The sequence below is a fragment of the Magallana gigas genome, chromosome 8, assembly GCF_963853765.1.
Source record: "Magallana gigas chromosome 8, xbMagGiga1.1, whole genome shotgun sequence".
Taxonomy (NCBI): domain Eukaryota; kingdom Metazoa; phylum Mollusca; class Bivalvia; order Ostreida; family Ostreidae; genus Magallana; species Magallana gigas.
Window position 1 is genome coordinate 13,802,853 of NC_088860.1, and position 19,423 is coordinate 13,822,275.

Genomic DNA, 19,423 nt, shown 5'->3' on the forward strand with positions numbered 1-19,423 from the left:
GTTATAGAATTGCAGATTCCAATCAACCATCTATAGTATTTTCGTTATTTTGTATAGTATGTAGTTATTCAAAGCATCTTGAAAACTACCATAAATTTTATTTCCAAATGTCACTTCATCACATAAAAAATTGACATTCAGACAAAGACGATTGTGCAAGATTCCCGTGCCAGCATGGCGGTACCTGTACAAACGACATCGGGTTTTATAACTGTACGTGTATCCCAGGATGGACAGGACAGGACTGCCACCAAGGTAATATAAAAGAAAACACATTTAGAAACCACTACCCCCCCCCCCTTCCCCCTCAGCTTAATCCAAAAAATCCCAAAAATTATTATAAAAATATAATTTAAACTGTTGACGTCATTCAGATTCAAAAAACAATTTTTAAAAAGAAAAATTAAAAAAAAATATCCTTTTAAAATTCGTAATAACAAGAATTCTTTGGAATGATGCCTGCATTCAGATTTTTAAGGCAGGATTTTATATATCCATTTTGACATAATCCCTAGAAATAAGTTACTTAATATACTTATGTTCAAATAATGTTAATAACAGATGATGTTTTTATCACAATAATTTTTTATATAAACTGTTATTTTAACGACCTTTCAGATGTGGATGAATGTGTCCTCACCCCTTGTTCTAACGGAGGGACCTGCCAGAACACCCTGGGGTCGTACCTGTGTAACTGTCCCGCAGGCTGGATCGGAAGACATTGTGACGTCGGTACGGACAGGAAATTATAAACCTCTCGTCTTAGTAGTTGAACAATACTTTCGTTAAATAAATAAATATTAGTTGTTTTATATTGAAACATTTTAAGAGCATATAAAGATATTCCAACGTAGAATAAAATTGTCAAAATATACGGGGTTTTTTCGCAGATGTCGACGAATGTGTCAATTTTCCGTGTCAGCGAAGCGGTATTTGCCTCAACACCAACGGGTCCTACACGTGTAAATGTCCCAATGGCTGGGAGGGCCAGAACTGTGAATTTGGTAAGCGCACGCTCATACAAAAAAAATCCCCACACGTGATTTTAACATTACAAAATGACGAAAATTTTACTTGCATATAATTGCATACAGAAAGTTCATGAATCATAAAAATTCAAGTCTATAAATTGATTTATTTTGGGTTTTTTTATTCTCAAGATGTAAACGAATGCAAATCCAATCCTTGTCAAAATGGCGGATTTTGTGAGAATACAAATGGGTTCTATCAGTGTCGGTGTGGCGACGGATGGATGGGCCAAAACTGCCAGATCGGTAGGTCTCGCCTCCACTCCATAATCTCAACACTAAAAATATTTGCTTAACCATGCAAAAGTTTATCATAAAATCTCATTTCCATTGATGTATCTATTGTGTGTATTTTTCTCTTTGCAAATTGAAATTGTTAAATACAGTCATTGAATTATATGTCTTAAAATATAACATACCAAATACATGTAATAAAGTCTATTTATCTACAGATGTTGACGAATGCCTTCAGTTCCCATGCCAACATGGCGGTCAGTGTCGTAATTTGAATGGGACCTATTTCTGTGACTGTCCCGCGGGGTGGATGGGACCGCAATGTCAGTTTGGTAGGTTTTGGTTTCTCATAATGAAAATATTAATTGTAATTTTTAGAAAAACCCATATGAAACATGATAATTTTAGAAGAAGTAAAGAATAAGATATCCTGTAGATGGCTATAGCTCAAAACTAAAAATGAAATGCGTTCTAAACTTCTTTCAGACGTAAACGAATGCGTACGACAGCCGTGTTCTAACAATGCTGTGTGTGTCAATGACATGGGGTCCTACCGCTGTGTGTGTCCTGACGGCCTCACGGGACAGAACTGTGACTACGGTGGGTAAAACTGGCTTTCTATAGACATAAATAAGCAAAGAGAAATTACTAGTTCAAAACATAGATTAATTTTCGTGGGCGTAAAATTTAATGTTAGATACATGTATATAACAATTTTATTTGCTTTAAAAACTTTATTTTGACGGTTTTTTAAATTTTTTATCTTAAAATTTCATTCGCCATTTTGGGACGGTTATGATTTTTTAAATATAGATTTCGTGACTTGGGACACCTACATGCAGTATTAAAAATTAAATTGTACTCATAAGTATATCACTTCATCATACATCTATTTATAACACGATGATTTATAATTTCTATTAATGATTTGCCAAAATATAATCAAAAGCAGTGCTTTTATATATAATTTTTTCAATAGATAAGTAGAGATAAAAAAAAATCTCACGAAGAAGCATATTTTTACAAAAATAACAGCTAATAAAGAAATATTTACATTTTCCAGTGTCTTTGTCTGTGATAAAACTACTATGAAAATACTTATAACTTCAAATGACGCCAAATTGAGGCGCCAGCGGGGTTTGCTTATTTATATTTAAATATTTAATCGTACGATGGCTTAAAATTATATAAATATAAGTAATAAGGAATCATTCTTTGAATATTATGAGGTGATAATTTCGGTCGGGGCGTGATCAAATTAATCATCAAGCCCTTCGGGCTTCATTGGATTTGATCACGCCCCGACCAAAATTATCAGCTCATAATACTCAAAGAATGATTCCTTATTCCTTATATAATGCTGAATTTTATATGCGTTTTATATTTTAACTGTTGATATTTCTAGACATAAACGAATGCGTGTCATCTCCTTGCTTAAACAACGGGACCTGTACAAATACGATTGGATCATACACCTGTGCGTGTTCGACTGTGTTTTCTGGAAAACATTGTGAAAATAGTAAGGAAAAAATTTCTAAATATATGTAAATTTTAAGATATTTAACCTTTTGTTTAAATAATGTTTAGAATGTTAAAAATGATTATTTTACGGGTTAGATAAAACAAATAAGTTTAATGTTCTCTGAAATTTTATCTTGCTAAATGAGATTTCGCTTTGTATGCTCAATTTCATTTACTCTTTCGAGATTCAAGCATGTCAACCATCAGGTATTTAAATATTTTTTATCTACATGTTAATCAATAAATCAACTTTTATTTAGAGTTAACAAGCTGCTCCTCCATCACGTGTTACAATGGAGGCACGTGCCAGGAGAACGCGGGAAAAGACACGTGTATGTGTCAACCCGGCTGGACAGGAGACCAGTGTCAATACGGTAATGACGTCATTTGCGTGATACCTTAAAACTAGCTTATTAGGAATATCTCCGTTATATAAAAAAATTAATGTGTTTTTCCCATAACTAGTACATGTCCACTTTTTCATATGAATATAATGATTTTTAGAAACTGAAAATTTAATCTTCTTAGACAAGTATTCCTGATTAACAAGTTATACCGTACTACAAATCTTGTGAAGTAAATGCTTCAAACGTGGTTTATAGACGTGGTTTATTAAGATACCGATTTACATACTCGAAGTTAATGAGAAAAATATATTAGGAGACCGTATTTCTTGAAAAATCAATGTACTGTAATTTGTTTCCCCCCCTCAAGATGTGAACGAGTGCCAACAGAATCCTTGCAAGAATGGTGGGGTGTGTAACAACGTCGTAGGGTCGTATGTGTGCACGTGTTCGGTGGGATTCAAAGGGAAGGACTGCTCAGAGGGTAGGGAAACTCAAAGTTAAGCACAGAATCTCAGTCCATTTTATTGATTGCTGGATAAAAATTATGATTTTTTTTTTTTAATTTCAATTGTGGAGTTCTATTTTCTGATATAAAAAAAAAAATCGCCCACATGATAATTAATATTCTTCTTCGGCAGATGTAAACGAATGTTTACAGAATCCTTGCTCTAACAGCGTAACTTGTCAGAATGTACCCGGAAGTTACACGTGTGTATGTAATTCCGGATGGGCTGGGCAAGATTGCGACATTGGTAAGTTCATTTCTTATTCTGAAATATGGTTAACACCGATGCATGAATTTTTTTTTACATTGTACGTTTGCAGTATTGAGTTCAATTGAATTGTTTTGCCGAAAAGTCTACTTATAATGTAAGTTTTATCATAAACCTTTGCTATAAATATGGACTTACCTCTTTTTTTTACCAGATATCAATGAATGTTTGCGGAACCCTTGCAAAAATCTCAGTCCATGCACCAACTCTCCCGGATCCTATTCATGCGCATGCTCACCACAGTGGTCAGGACAAAATTGCGACATTGGTAAAAAATTCATAAACTTTATCATGCATCAACTAAAACTTGTGAATTGTAATATTTCTTTTTTTATTAAACCATCAGCAACCATATTCAACGGATTCACTACATGTTAGTATTGTATAAAATAAACTTTAAAGTAGTGTAAGTATACTATAGTAATAAAGAATGGCGTTGTATTTTTACAAACAGACGTTAACGAGTGTCTGTACTCACCGTGTCATCATAATGGCCGCTGTGACAACTTCCAGGGAGGCTACGTCTGTTCCTGTAAGAATGGCTGGACGGGACAAAACTGTAATGTCGGTACGTGCCTCCTTATTCTGCTTTGAAACTTGAGTTTGCCAACTTCTCTGCCATACTCCAAACTGCATTAGAGCATCAACGCATCTGTAACATTTCTGTTCGACTTCTTATTAAATTACAGCATTACACAATTATAAATAAAATGCCTTTCTTTTTAACTATTCAAACAGCACTTTGTTTCTGCTTGGCTTTCAGATATTGATGAATGCACGACCAATCCCTGCAGTAATGGCGCCCGGTGCGTTAACATCGACGGTTCCTACGTGTGTAACTGTCCCAATGGGTGGACCGGCTCATTGTGTACCATAGGTGCGTGAAAAAGTTACACGTTTTCCACAAAATGCTGTCAATGTATTACATTTGGCAGTGTATTTCATTTAAGACACAAAGCGCCTTGAGCTCTCATACATTGCTAAATACCATAAACGCTTAAAGTGATGCATTTACAGTATTACTAACGCATTTCTAATTTTAAAAAACCGCTCAAAGTTGGCTTCATAGTTTTGATAATGATGCTTGCATTTTAAATACATGCACAAGTTTAACCGAAAAACGGTAATTCTTACATACCAGATGTGAACGAGTGTGATCAGAATCCATGCCTCCACTCCAGTGGGTGTGTGAACCGCCCCGGGAACTACAGCTGCCAGTGTCTGGCCGGGTGGACCGGGGTCAACTGTGAACAAGGTTAGAAAACTTGTTTCTATACATGCAATTATACAAGGATATTTCATTTCATTGGATAACATGCCAAACTCTATGTCACATGTACATGTAAAGAATTATTTAGAAAATTATGTTGTGAACATTCAATATCGTCTTGGTTAAATTAGAACAAAAATCTTCATAAATTTATGGGTGTTTTTATAAAGTTTGGATTTAATTTCATTATTTAGATGTCAATGAATGTGCTACTTTCCCCTGTCTGAACGGCGGACTTTGTGTGAACACAGACGGTTCATTCCAGTGTTCATGTAAAGATGGGTTCACTGGTTCACGCTGTGAACAAGGTGAGGTTTCATTTATTAACAATTGATATGAACAAGTTTTCATTGTTTTACAATTATACAAAAACAATCTCATCCCAATGGGGTTATTAATTCTAATTTTTTTGTTAATAGATTTTGATGAATGCCAGGATACCCCGTGTAACAACGGGTTTTGCCTGAACTCCAATGGAGGTTATTCTTGTTCATGTTATGTTGGATGGACCGGACTCCGCTGTGATATCGGTAATATAATGCTCCTTATTTTTTTTTTTAAATAAAATCATATTTTTTTTATATTATTTTCTATTACCATATTTTATGATAATTGCGATCACCAAGTCGCGTGATCATTGTCATGTCTTACCTAAAATTCAAATTAAGAGACATTTTGATAAATTCCTAAAAATAAAATTGAAAATCTAAACACTTTTGGACAGTTTCGATTGATTAAGATTTCTCTTTATCTCTACCAAATCATAACATGTTTCGAGGCAATTTTTAGCCATGTTTGAAAATATATCAACCTTTGTATCATTATGTTTTGTATGACTTGTGTGCGTATATATGAACGACTGATATTTGCAGATATCAACGAATGTCTAAACATTCCATGTATACACGGGGCCTGTAGTAACACGATAGGATCCTATACCTGCCAGTGTAACCCGGGATGGAGGGGAAGCAATTGTGACATCGGTACTGTAAAATAAAATAAAATAAAAGTATAATGTTATTGTTGTATTGTAAAAAGTCAGAACAGATTAAAAGGTCTCTAATATTATGAATATTATACATGTACAGTAAAATGTTGAACAATAATCCATGTTTAAAAAGTGATGATAAAATATCAACATTGATTCATAATTATTTAGGCATTGATAAATCACTAAAGATTTCAGTTGAAGACTATTTTAGTATTGTAAATTGCCAAAAGAAGTTTGATACAATAAAGTGGAAAGTATCAAGTCGGCACTGTGTAAATATAATATTAATACTGTAAAATGTTGAATTAAATACATGTACATGTTTCGTGCTTACCTCTTGTTTTAGATATCAATGAATGCTCCAACAACCCTTGTATCAACGGTAGTTGTACCAACACTGCGGGGTCCTACCAATGTCAGTGTTTCAATGGATGGACCGGAACCAACTGTGATCAAAGTAAGTCTATAATACAGACTGCTGATTAAAAACAGACGTTATCCTTCTTTGTCTTAAAGTTTTATACTAGTATGAAAAAGTACCTGTATTTACGCTTCATGTTCATTTGTTTACAGATGTGAACGAGTGTATCTCCGGTCCATGTCAAAATGGCGCCGTTTGTCAAGATTTTGTAGGATCCTTTATCTGTAGCTGTCTCGCTGGTTGGACGGGGCAGTTTTGTCAAACAGGTAGGCCTTAATAACTTACAGCAGTAAAAATAATCCACATTTTTAAAAATTGATTTAAATAAAATAGAGGCGATTGATTCGAAAAATTAAAACTATTATAGTCGATTGCTATTCCGAGATAAGACGACCTATATTTAATTAGTTAAACGCCTCCAAGTCGCATAAGAATTCAGATAAATGACATTAAATGCATTATATCTCGTCTACAGATGTAAACGAGTGTCTGTACAACCCCTGTCAACATAACTCTCCCTGTTCGAACACTCCCGGAAGTTATCGGTGTGACTGTTCCCCGGGATGGACCGGTCAGAACTGTGACAGTGGTATGTGTGTACATGACCATTATGTAAAATGGGTAAAAATAAATTCTCAACTAATATTGCAAAAATTGCCTTCCAAAAGTACATTTCTAGTTGAAAAGAAGAAAAAAAAAGTGAGCCCTGAACGTTTGAAATATTGTTATCAATAATACTTACATTATTTTCAATGATTATTTAGTTGAATTATACGCTGTATTGTTATGGCAAACACACTCTGACAAAATCATGGGTTACGTTCCTTTTAAATATTTATAAAAATATCCAACCAGTTATTCGTCGTTACTATCCTAATTTACATTATCTCATTAAATCACAGACTATATTTGATAAGGCTGTGCATTTTTTGTAGATGTGAATGAGTGTGAACAATTTGTGTGTAAGAATGGAGGCTCCTGTGCCAACATCAATGGGTCCTACTCGTGTCAGTGTACGGCAGGCTGGACCGGACCCCACTGTGAAACAGGTACAGCCTCTATATATTCTAAAATTTGCAGGATTATCTTCTTTGAAGCTGATCATATTTTCTTGAACATCGAAAGTCTGTTCCTTAAATTTGCGACTATTTTTGATGCACACAGATAGGGACGAATGTGCTGAAGGAAGGTGCCAAAACAACGCTAACTGCTACAACAGTGATGGATCCTATGTTTGTATTTGTCCTAATGGATGGCAAGGACGAGATTGTGAAATCGGTAAAACACTTCATTGCAACTTCTAATGTATAAACCTATATTAACGAGTTTCCCCAAAATATGATAGTGCTTATTTTTAAATTTTTAAATGAGATTTGTAAATGATGATATTAAATTTGTTTTCAAGATGTGAACGAGTGTTTGGCCTCACCTTGTTCCAATGGCGGCACCTGCCAGAACCTGCCTGGTTCGTTTGTTTGTCAGTGTGCTTCGGGCTGGACGGGACAAACATGTCAGCTAGGTAATTCATTATCGGCATGGCGTTAATATATCATTATTCTTCTAATGGTTTTCGATAAACAATTAAAAATGTATTTTTATATTAAATACTTCTAATATTCCAGATGTTGACGAATGTTTGAATTCGCCATGTCAAAATGGTGGCTTTTGTCAGAATGCTCTTGGAACCTACTTCTGTACTTGCAAAGCAGGATGGAATGGTGTCTATTGTGAAAATGGTAAGGATATATGGATAACATATGGATGTACCTGGTATGAATTATACTGTGGTGGAGGGAGGATAGTCACAAATTAAGAACTTACCGTAATTTGTAACTCTAATAGCTAACTCCTCTTTTGTCATTTCTTTCTTCAGACATAAACGAGTGCCTTGTCAACAATATTTGTCAGAATGGAGGCGTCTGCATCAACACTGCCGGCTCCTACCAATGTCAGTGCCCCTCCCAGTGGACGGGGGACAATTGTGAGATCGATGTTAACGAGTGTTCAAACAGCCCCTGTCTACACGGGTCAGCGTGCACCAATGCCAATGGATCCTACTCATGTATCTGCCGACCGGGCTGGGTCGGTATACACTGTGAATCCGACGTTAACGAATGCGATACCCCGGACCAATGCAAAAATGGAGCTACTTGTTTGAACACTGAGGGCTCCTTTACGTGTTCGTGTCCTATTGGTTGGGCTGGAGAAACATGCCAGATTGACGTAAACGAATGCCAGGCCCTTCCTTGCATACATGGCGGAACTTGTACAAACCTGCCAGGGTCGTACCAGTGCCAATGCCAAGCCGGGTGGACGGGCAAGAACTGTGAACAGGATGTTAACGAGTGCCTGACCCAGTCGCCTTGTTTGAATGCTGGTACTTGCACAAATACTCAGGGTTCCTTTTTCTGCACGTGTGAAAGAGGGTGGACCGGATATGATTGTAGTCAGAACATCAACGAGTGTCTACAGAGTCCCTGCCAGCATAACTCGACGTGCGTTGACTTGCAGGGTTTCTACAGATGTCAATGTGACAGTGGATTCACCGGGTATAACTGTGAGCAGGACAAGAATGAGTGCGAGAACAACCCTTGTCTCCATCAATCCACCTGTATCAACCTTATGGGCTCTTACATGTGCATTTGTCCTGCCGGGTGGATTGGGCAAAACTGTCAGATAGGTAACTTATTATATATTCAAAAATACCAGACTAAAATGCGTTGTAGATTAAACTGACTCGTAAATCTAAAATCAGTTACTCACTACAGATGTATGCGTTATTACAAGCATTGAGTATTTATAAGAACAAATATATTTGATTCAGACAAAGATGAGTGCAGTGGCGACCCTTGTAAAAATGGTGGCACGTGTATAAACAGCAATGGTTCCTACCAGTGCAGCTGTGCCTCTGGTTGGACTGGTGTCAATTGCACAAATGGTAAGTAAATTTCATAAGAGTAAAAATAATTCTACATTTTCCGCATTATTTTGTAATGTAAAATAAATACGCATTCTTAAATGATTCTTTGTAGATATCGATGAATGTCGAACAAATCCTTGCAAGAATGGCGCTACGTGCTTGAATACATACGGGTCTTACATATGTACTTGTGCCCTGGGATGGACTGGAGTCAATTGTGAAAGTGGTATGACAAAGAAAATTACCAATTACCAATAACCAAATGCAATTGATTGTTTGTAGGCTAACCACTATATGAAATATGAGAAATCATAATGACCGTGATTACTTTATAAATTAATTCATATAAAACCAAATTTCTAAAACAGAATTCCTCGTATGTCTATCGGATACGTGTTTGAATGGCGGTACTTGTTTCGATCGCCCTGGAACATTTTTCTGCGCATGCCCTACCGGATTCACTGGTCAAAAATGCGAAACAGGTATGGTATTTACCATTAGACGTGATACAAAAGATATTAGATAAAAATTAATTCATCTACTTTATCAATTAAAATAGCTAAAGACAATGTTTGATGCTTGGTGATACATGGTTTGTACATGTGTATGACGGTACAAAATGGCGATTATATGAATTGTCATTTAGCACACTTTATTTTTCATTAGACGTCAACGAATGCCTAGACCCGGTATCCTGTGTACACGGCACATGTACCAATGGCTATGGCTCGTTTGTCTGCCGGTGTCACCAGGGATGGTCTGGCACAAACTGTGACATTGGTTAGTGTCAATAGATCATGTAACAAAAACCATATATTCATGTACTCGTATGCATGAATCTGTTGTGGCTTACCAGCTGGTAAAATAAACAAAAAGTGACATTGGTCACTGTCAGTAGATGTATAACCATGTGCATATATGTACTTGTATCACGATATGCATGAATCTGTTGTAGCTTTATAGATTTGAAAGTGGGACATTGGTCAGTGTCAGTTGATGTATATAACTGTAGCCATACTTTTTATGTACTCTACGCACGAATCTCTTGTAGCTTAACAGGTGGTCAAAGATGCAAATACATGACGTGTCGGTAGATCATATATCCGTAGTCATATATTTATTGACTCGTATATAGCGGTATATATAGGAGTTTGTTGTAGCTAACCGGGGGGGGGGGCGGGCGGGGGGGGGGGGGGGAGATTTTTACATGTATATGCACATGCAGTAACATTAAAGAAAGCTGCGCGTGGTTGAGTTGCATAAACGAAATACATGATACTTATCTTTTGAGTGAGTTGTACGTACCTAATAATATTTCCTTGTATACGTCGAGACTCTTGTATCTAGACTGGAGTTCAAGTATAGAAATTATTGATGAAGTTTGGTGCATGAATGAAAGGATTGATAGTGTTTTGTAGCAAGAATAACTGATTTATATTTAAAAATGGCGTAGTTCCTCCATGGAAGCTGTTCCAATAAATGGTTGATGTTCCTAATACTGATAAGTATTGAACTTAATAATTCGTACATAATGCATGCCAATATTTACTCATAAATTTTACATAATAAATTAAATGATCATGACGACATTAATTCTGTAGACGTCAACGAATGTTTGACATCTCCTTGTCAAAATGGAGGCACGTGTTTGAATATGGCCGGATCTTACTCATGCGCATGTGCACAAGGATGGAAGGGCAAAAACTGCACAGAAGGTATGTCATATCAGAGTTTCTATTGAAATGTTAATGATTATGATATTTGTCACACAAGAGCTTTTATAAATCACATTTTGCTTTTCAGATATAGATGAATGTTTCGCCTCACCTTGTGTCCATGGGCTGTGCAGTAATTTACCTGGGAATTTTCAGTGTATCTGTGAGAAGGGATGGTCAGGTCGCTACTGTGATCAAGGTAAAGCCATTATTCACTGCCAGAAAAAAATCAAACAATTCAAAATTATTGTATGGACCTTATAATTTAAAAAGATGAACGAAACTGATTATAATACATGAAGTTTGATTTTTTCATGTAGACGTGGATGAGTGTTTGAGTAACCCTTGTCAGAACGGAGGTACTTGCGTCGATAATTCCGGATCACATAGCTGTATTTGTCCGGCGGGATGGACAGGACAGAACTGTACTATAGGTAAAATAGAGAGAGAGAGCAAACTTTAGCAATGTCATATCAAATTTAACTAAATGATTTTTGTTAACAAATTGAAAATGAAAAAGATAGGCAAAACTGCTTTATAAATATTCGACAGAACAGAACAATTCTAATTTTAAAAATCACGTGTACGAAATGTTTCTAAATTGAGACCAACAATTTCCTATTTTCAGACATCAACGAATGTTTACAATCTCCGTGTGTCCATGGTTCGTGCAGTAACTTTGCTGGGTCGTTCCAATGTAATTGTGATGCTGGGTGGACTGGGGCATTGTGTGACATAGGTATTGTTTATTGTTGCGTCTCCCTTGCACCTTTTAACATTTTTAAGTCGAAATTTCAAGCGAAAAACGCCCAGTATGGAAACATTCTCATACTAATGGTTTACATTACATTTGCGTTAGTAAATAATTTGGCTCACTCTACATCTGACTTTTTAACTACCAATCAAAGTGTTATCGTATTTCAGACATAAATGAATGCTTACAATCCCCATGTGTCCATGGTTCATGCAGTAATTTGGCTGGGTCTTTCAAATGTAGTTGTGAATCCGGATGGACTGGAACACTATGTGAAACTGGTTGGTTTTATACAATATCTCGATACATCAGTATCTATCCGCATAGTTAACTACATGTACCTCTCCCGGGGATCTGCTTTCCTTTGTCTGTAAATCTTATACAGAGAAAAAATTACCACAATACCGAGTTACAGAATTATGTGTCTTTTATCCGATTGAAAAGGGATACATTCTTGTGGTTTATGCAATTTTTTCATTAATACACATTATTTAAAAGTTGAAACAAAATATTTAATATTTCAGACATAAACGAATGTCTACAGTCTCCCTGCGTCCATGGGGCATGCAGTAATTTAGCTGGTACATTTAAATGTAGCTGTGAATCCGGATGGACTGGAACATTATGTGACACTGGTATTAAAACTCATTATTTATACAAAATAGATGCGGTATTTATTACACTTACTCTCTCTTAGTTGTTTATGTATTTCATGCTGTAAAGAAATAAAGAAATACTTGATTGGTAAATGAAATAAGTAGGTTCATGTTCAGTAACTTACATGTATTACATATTTAAAAAAGAGAAATACTAGCTCTTTGTAAAAAGAAATACCCACATGTTTCTTTCATTAAATGCTTTTGTTTGCATTTGCTATTTTCAGACATCAACGAATGTCTCCAATCTCCGTGCGTCCATGGTTCGTGCAGTAACTTGGCTGGGTCGTTCCAATGTAGCTGCGATACTGGTTGGACAGGAACATTGTGTGACACTGGTACATGTATATACAGAGCATAATACCATTGCATCTTGAAAATAGTCAACATATCAACATATTTTTAACCTATATTTACAAAAAAATTTATAGACGATATTAGCGTCATAATTTACAAAGATCTTTATTTACAGACATCGATGAGTGTCTTCAATCTCCTTGCGTCCATGGTTCCTGTAATAACTTGGCGGGATCATTCCAATGTATCTGTGATGCTGGATGGACAGGGGCATTGTGTGACATAGGTAATTATATATTGAAATCAAACTAATCTGTGTAAGGTACAAGTCTATAACGAATTCCGTGACTTTTCAATATTAAGGTGACGTATGGTTTTTTTTTTTAAATATATGTGTTGTCTTTGGTATAAGTTAGCATCTTTATATCATACACTATTTCTACAAATATTCAACAGACATTAATGAGTGTGCACAAACCCCGTGCGTCCACGGCACGTGCCAGAATTCCGGCGGATCCTACCAGTGTATCTGTGACAAGGGCTGGACGGGCCCGCAGTGTGACCAAGGTAATGGACACTCGACAATTTCGGAAATTGTGAAAGTCTTAAAATGAATTCTTACAAATTACTGTTAAATCATTTTTCATTCAGAGTATAGAAAAATTGAACTGCTTTCATTTTTTTTCTAGATATTAACGAATGTTTGAGCACCCCTTGTGTACATGGTACTTGTACTAACACTTTGGGATCCTTCCAGTGTTCATGTGAGCCAGGGTGGACTGGGGCATTATGTGATCAAGGTTTGCTATTTAATTTTTCCTTGTTTGTGAAATGCTACCTCAAGAAAATACAAGTGTGATTTGTATTAAACTTACCTTACACGATGTTGATATTTCAGATATCAATGAATGTTTGCAATCCCCTTGTGTCCAAGGACAGTGTAGCGACACTCTGGGTTCTTACAGATGTTCTTGTGACGTAGGCTGGACAGGGACCAATTGCGAGACAGGTATCGTATACATTATCTTCACGTTATAGCCTAAGATTCTAAAAAAGAAACTGCCTTCAGATTTTCATTCATAAAGATTTGAACAAATCTTGTAGAAAATCATAATTTTTAATACATTACTATCATCTGATGATATAAAGTACTGTTAATTTTTTATATTCGTAGATATCGACGAGTGTCTGACGTCACCGTGTAACAATGGCGTGTGTACAAACACTGAAGGTTCCTTCCAGTGTACGTGTAACCAGGGATGGCAAGGACCTTTGTGTAACATAGGTAAAATGAAATCGTTTTTTTTCTCACAGAACTGAGCCTTATTAGATCCCTAAAATGGCACAGAATGAAATTGACAAAGGTTATTTAAATGTTCCAGACATAGACCACTGTTCCAGTAACCCGTGTGTTCATGGAACCTGTACAGACACGGGGGCTACCTACAGCTGTACCTGTGATGAAGGATGGACCGGTCCAAATTGCAGTCAAGGTATGACAAAATACTGAAACCATCATTTTTTTCTATATTGTATGGTTTATACATGTACCAATCATATCGCAAATCAATTGTTTTGGTATTTTTTATGATTAACATAATGATATTTTACAATGTATTTTGATTTCTGAAGTATGATTGGTAATAAGTATCTATTACCTTTCCTAGATATAAATGAATGCATAACATTAGCACCATGTGCCAACGGAGGAACTTGTCTGAATGTTGATGGCTCCTTCCTGTGTACCTGCCCAGTGGGTTGGACGGGAACAACCTGCAAAACAGGTGAAATAGGAACATATAATGTTTATGAGATTGTTCTCAAACAAATCAAATCTTTATTCTGGAATTCTTGTGTTGTGTTTATTATCATGTTACTTGCCGTTGACAGATATAAACGAGTGCTTAGCATCTCCATGTGTAAATGGTAACTGTTCCAATACTCTGGGATCCTATACTTGTATCTGTGACGCTGGTTGGACAGGAACAAACTGTAGTCAAGGTAAACTTTCTAAACAATCACAATCAAAAATGAAATTGGAAAACGGTGGTAAACTTCATGAAAAAACCTAATTAATATGCTAATCATGTAAAGTTTTTAAATCTATTCACAAACTACATGTACTTTACAAACTCCTTTCGAATATAACTTTTTAAGTTTTTTTTTCTGTTTGACAAATTAAACGTATTTGTATTACGATTTTATCAATTTTGTTTACAGATATTGACGAGTGTCTCCAAACATCGTGTTTCAACAACGGTACATGTGTGAATACCCCCGGCTCCTTTTATTGTCAGTGTCCAATTGGCTTGTCTGGCGCCAAATGTGATCTTGTTGGTAAGTAGATCTGGAAACAATTTATTATTTTGGTTAAACATATACATGTGTTTTATGAAATAAATTGTCTTTTATCTGTCATTTTCCTGCAATATCCCAATTTCAGACATAACGGATATAACGCTTGTTTTTGACATCGTCAACTTCCCTTGGGTTGATGATCTTGCTGACAATTCTTCAATAATATTTAAAAGTTATGCTGGGCGATTTTGTCGAGATGTAAGTAGTTATTTACATAATAAAACATAATCAAAAGCTACATATTGTAATGTTCCTATTGATTGTCACGGTTTAAAGTAATGCCTGCCATAATGTGTTCTCTGTTGTTTTATACAGATGGATGTTATCTTTGCCGTTCGGGCGGCTGACTACCCAGGGTACTTGTATTGTAATGTCGCAGCTTTTGGGTGAGTATTGGGAAGAAACTTGCAGTCTTGCAAGCACTATTTGAAAAATAAATTGAAATTTTGTAAATAAAATTAACTGTTTACCTCTTTTAAAGAAAATTTAATATTACGATCAACTTGTCTTTAAATTAATATTCGTCCCGTATTGTTTTTGTTCAAGAGTTTAAAATGATTTTGTATGTTTTTAACTTTGTCAAAAGTAACCAAAGATAAATTACTTTTTGAACCATTCGCGTTTATAAGTTCGCCCATTTAGGGTTTGAAAAATACAGACGAATATAGACCAGGGTCGAAAAAAATGTGTCTCTAATATACTAGTAGTAACGAAAATCTTCTGCAACAATTGTGAAGAGTTTTCGACTCCTTACACCATACTCATATATGGCATGTACTTGATTTAAAACATTTTAACTGCAGACAAGACCCTCTGAACATAACTGTGGTCCTAACTTTCGGGGGACACGATTATACCAGTGGATTTGAGAAACAGCTACGAGGGGCAATATATGAGACAACAAAGGAATACCGCTATCTTAACTATATTGTCCATTTGATTGGAGACGTCCTCATTGTTTCTGGCAGAATATCACACGGTAATACCCGTTCTGAATATTTATAAATCAAAAAAAATTGTAGCAAACATACCAAATAAACATTTCAATGTAGCTGTCCAATATAAAAAAAATGAAAAAGATTTTTAAAAAAAACAACAACAAATGGATATGTGGACTTTTTTACGATATTATTTCAAATATAATTTTCCTCTGGTAAACTCGTGATAATAAATTATTATATCCATCTTAATATCAATTATAATCTTTATAGTCCATTTTCTTTATTCACAGATGCCTGGCTCACCAATATGACGATGTACATATATGACGACTTCCAGTATAAACCCCAATATTCTGATATGAATTCTACAGAATTTAAAGCTTTTGAGAGTTCATTCTGTGATGATGTAAGAATATAAGCTTATTGATGTGTTGAATCAACATTATATTTGAAATATTTATTCAGATTTGTTATGGTTGAAAAGAAAACCCATATCATTTTGTTCTTTTCTTAGATTGACTTGTTCTTTAAGAACAGTAACCTTACCTCACGATACTATCGATGTTTCTTCGATTATATTGGGTAAGTTTTCTCAAGATCTCTTTTATTTTAAATGAAAATGTATTTTTGTCTCTAACCATTAACAGATGAACCATAATTCTTCTAAAAGAATTAACTAACATCTTTGAGTGGCAAAATCGAATTCTGTAAAACATGACCTCCTATTTATCATAATAAATCTAATTTAAAACGGCGGTGTAAATACTGTAAACCACCTATAATCTATTTAATCGACAGGCATATTTGTGGTAATTTTTCTAAAATACAGATAAAACCGCATTTTTTTTTCTAGAAGAAACATTTGGCATTTCAATTTTGCTTACTTTCAAACTGTCTGTTAAATATGTCCTCCTATTTATTGTCATCAGTCTGATTTTAACGGTAGTGTGAATACTAACCTATGAACTTTGCGGTATAAAGACTGTTTACCTTTCTGTTTATCTCTGCAGTGCGGTTCGTCCTCACACTTTGACCTTCATCATGGTGTTCAATGGCACGGACTCGGTGTCACGCGAGCAGACGACAGGCGTGATAAGTGCAGGGGCTCCCCATTATACCGTGGAAAACCTAGATCTAATGTTCATTGGCTCCAATTTCTTCTACCTGCACCGAGGATACAACAAAATCGCCATTAACCTTACAGACTTCACCACCACATCAGCCCCTCCTACCACAGAGAGTCCACGTGCGTTATTTGAACTTTACAGACAAATTGTTTTGCAATTTGTTAAAATCTAATGATTTCTGTAAATTTGTGATATAACAATTAATACTTTTCCACTAATCACGTAATCAATCATTTGACCGAAAAAAATTTAATATCACAGCAAGGTTTTGCAATCTGTTAAAATTTAGCGATTTCACAAAATTTTGCTAAAATTAGTTTAATACATTTCCGCTCGACCCATCGTCAAATTCATTTGACTGAAAACAAGTGTTCACCAACCTTATATCCATCTGATTTGTTATCTTTCAGTGAAGACGCTGATTAATATAACATTTGTACTGAAGAATCTGACATATACTAATCAGCTGGCAAACACGGAATCCCAGGAGTTCAAATCACTGGCGATACCATTCTGTGGTTATGTACGCCCAACTCTTACATTTTCAAATTAAATTAATTTCTCTCCAAGTGATGTGTATGCAGTCTGCAGTATTACCACTGTTTCTGGTTTTTTTTCAGTTAACCGACTTGTACTCCACTCGAGACAGATTTAAATACATCTATGAACTATGCCAGGTTATGGCATTTGTGTAAGTGTTTCAACTTTAGATTTGTCACTATATATTTTTAATGTCTATATATATACTTTCATAATCACGCACTAAATTCGAGTAATAATTTACTTCTCCTTTTTAAGCCAAGAGGGTGGAAAGGACAAGATCAACTTCATCCTACAATTCAAGGGTGCTCAAGATCCCACATTACAAGAATTCATTTATGGAATTCTAATCGAAAACGCTCCTAGAGCGATTGTAAATGGAGAAATCTCCATCATCGTGGGTCCGCTAGCTGTGTTTGATGATTCTCTAGCCATCAACCAGGCCACTGTCACATATTCTCTGCCACCAGGTAAGTAGAGCGCTGCAGACTTAAAACAAGGATAGAATCTTTTGTAGAGACGTTTGCTTCGCTTTTAATTAACTTTTGTTGTACATGAGGCCTACGTCACAGTAAAATTTTTGATATCATGAGAAAATGTTACTATATTTATGAATCCATGAATTGTGCAATTAGGGAACATTAATGGTTAAAACAATATCTTAATTTTGAAATCAAGATATAAGAATAATAAATGGTTAAAACAATATCTAAATTTTGAAATCATGAAATAAGAATAAATATCTTTCGAACAATATTGAAGCAACTTGAAACCGTTCATAGTTGGTGCTGATGTTATTTTAATAGAGTCCACCACGCCCAGTTCTCCGCTGACCGCGGCACCCCTCGTGACTGACCCTTGTAAAGACGCACCAGACAACGCATATCTCCCCGTTCCCGGAAAATGTCATCAGTTCTATAAATGTTCTTTTGGAATTTCCTACATGTTCGAATGTCCAGGTAACACTGTATTTTTCCAGGACAGAAACCAATGTGATAACAACGATGGTACAATTAAATGTTAAATGTTAATCATTAGAACAAGTGTTCTTGGTTGAGAAATCCATTCTCATGGACTCATTTTTTAGTATTTATTCAATTTTCATGTTGACGTCATCGCATCATGTTTTTTTGTCATAATAATTGGTTTTATTTTGTTAACGTCTGCTTATAAGTGCCGACGTGTGCTTTTAAATTGGCTTTATATACAATTGTATATATGTATTGCACAAACTCGTGCTATTTTTGTTATGACTCAAATATTCTCATGTTTTACGTCAGATTCTTTTACATATTGGACACAAATAAATCAAGATACATTTAACGCTGTTGATCTTGTTCATTCTAAGCGTTGATTTAGAGTTTTCTGATAGTTCAATATGGAATTTTTTGCGGAGTGATCTGTGTCATAACTGAGAGTTATTTTAAGATTCAGAAGGAAAGTATACAATTTTTTTAAAGGTATCTCTTTGTATAAAAAGCATAATCATTGCACAATTTATTAATTGCCACTCGTTTAAATCTTGTCCCT

At 35.4% G+C, this 19,423-nt stretch overlaps 1 protein-coding gene across 6 annotated transcripts in view; it reads left to right on the top strand.

Moving 5' to 3' along the window:
- LOC105340797 (neurogenic locus notch homolog protein 1) overlaps window positions 1-19,423 on the top strand; it is a 66,157-nt gene that overhangs the window by 10,479 nt on the left and 36,255 nt on the right. For 2 of the 6 annotated variants that reach the window (XM_011447016.4, XM_020072414.3), the window contains 55 exons: window positions 142-255; window positions 619-732; window positions 891-1,004; window positions 1,161-1,274; window positions 1,481-1,594; window positions 1,749-1,862; window positions 2,668-2,781; window positions 3,044-3,157; window positions 3,498-3,611; window positions 3,769-3,882; window positions 4,058-4,171; window positions 4,358-4,471; window positions 4,667-4,780; window positions 5,045-5,158; window positions 5,368-5,481; window positions 5,593-5,703; window positions 6,046-6,156; window positions 6,511-6,621; window positions 6,738-6,851; window positions 7,061-7,174; window positions 7,521-7,634; window positions 7,750-7,863; window positions 7,991-8,104; window positions 8,208-8,321; window positions 8,459-9,265; window positions 9,410-9,523; window positions 9,618-9,731; window positions 9,874-9,987; window positions 10,172-10,285; window positions 11,107-11,220; window positions 11,309-11,419; window positions 11,541-11,654; window positions 11,849-11,959; window positions 12,145-12,255; window positions 12,499-12,609; window positions 12,858-12,968; window positions 13,103-13,213; window positions 13,384-13,494; window positions 13,617-13,727; window positions 13,826-13,936; window positions 14,102-14,212; window positions 14,310-14,420; window positions 14,595-14,711; window positions 14,818-14,928; window positions 15,148-15,264; window positions 15,371-15,483; window positions 15,601-15,671; window positions 16,089-16,264; window positions 16,517-16,632; window positions 16,741-16,808; window positions 17,237-17,472; window positions 17,764-17,876; window positions 17,974-18,044; window positions 18,152-18,363; window positions 18,700-19,215. In XM_011447016.4, the coding sequence (XP_011445318.3) occupies window positions 142-255; window positions 619-732; window positions 891-1,004; window positions 1,161-1,274; window positions 1,481-1,594; window positions 1,749-1,862; window positions 2,668-2,781; window positions 3,044-3,157; window positions 3,498-3,611; window positions 3,769-3,882; window positions 4,058-4,171; window positions 4,358-4,471; window positions 4,667-4,780; window positions 5,045-5,158; window positions 5,368-5,481; window positions 5,593-5,703; window positions 6,046-6,156; window positions 6,511-6,621; window positions 6,738-6,851; window positions 7,061-7,174; window positions 7,521-7,634; window positions 7,750-7,863; window positions 7,991-8,104; window positions 8,208-8,321; window positions 8,459-9,265; window positions 9,410-9,523; window positions 9,618-9,731; window positions 9,874-9,987; window positions 10,172-10,285; window positions 11,107-11,220; window positions 11,309-11,419; window positions 11,541-11,654; window positions 11,849-11,959; window positions 12,145-12,255; window positions 12,499-12,609; window positions 12,858-12,968; window positions 13,103-13,213; window positions 13,384-13,494; window positions 13,617-13,727; window positions 13,826-13,936; window positions 14,102-14,212; window positions 14,310-14,420; window positions 14,595-14,711; window positions 14,818-14,928; window positions 15,148-15,264; window positions 15,371-15,483; window positions 15,601-15,671; window positions 16,089-16,264; window positions 16,517-16,632; window positions 16,741-16,808; window positions 17,237-17,472; window positions 17,764-17,876; window positions 17,974-18,044; window positions 18,152-18,363; window positions 18,700-18,917 (7,178 nt within the window). In that variant the 3' untranslated portion in view covers window positions 18,918-19,215. Of the gene's footprint in view, window positions 1-141; window positions 256-618; window positions 733-890; window positions 1,005-1,160; window positions 1,275-1,480; window positions 1,595-1,748; window positions 1,863-2,667; window positions 2,782-3,043; window positions 3,158-3,497; window positions 3,612-3,768; window positions 3,883-4,057; window positions 4,172-4,357; window positions 4,472-4,666; window positions 4,781-5,044; window positions 5,159-5,367; window positions 5,482-5,592; window positions 5,704-6,045; window positions 6,157-6,510; window positions 6,622-6,737; window positions 6,852-7,060; window positions 7,175-7,520; window positions 7,635-7,749; window positions 7,864-7,990; window positions 8,105-8,207; window positions 8,322-8,458; window positions 9,266-9,409; window positions 9,524-9,617; window positions 9,732-9,873; window positions 9,988-10,171; window positions 10,286-11,106; window positions 11,221-11,308; window positions 11,420-11,540; window positions 11,655-11,848; window positions 11,960-12,144; window positions 12,256-12,498; window positions 12,610-12,857; window positions 12,969-13,102; window positions 13,214-13,383; window positions 13,495-13,616; window positions 13,728-13,825; window positions 13,937-14,101; window positions 14,213-14,309; window positions 14,421-14,594; window positions 14,712-14,817; window positions 14,929-15,147; window positions 15,265-15,370; window positions 15,484-15,600; window positions 15,672-16,088; window positions 16,265-16,516; window positions 16,633-16,740; window positions 16,809-17,236; window positions 17,473-17,763; window positions 17,877-17,973; window positions 18,045-18,151; window positions 18,364-18,699; window positions 19,216-19,423 lie in introns of those variants that run through there. The other 4 variants (XM_020072415.3, XM_066068656.1, XR_010708400.1 and 1 more) reach the window with 4 other exon arrangements.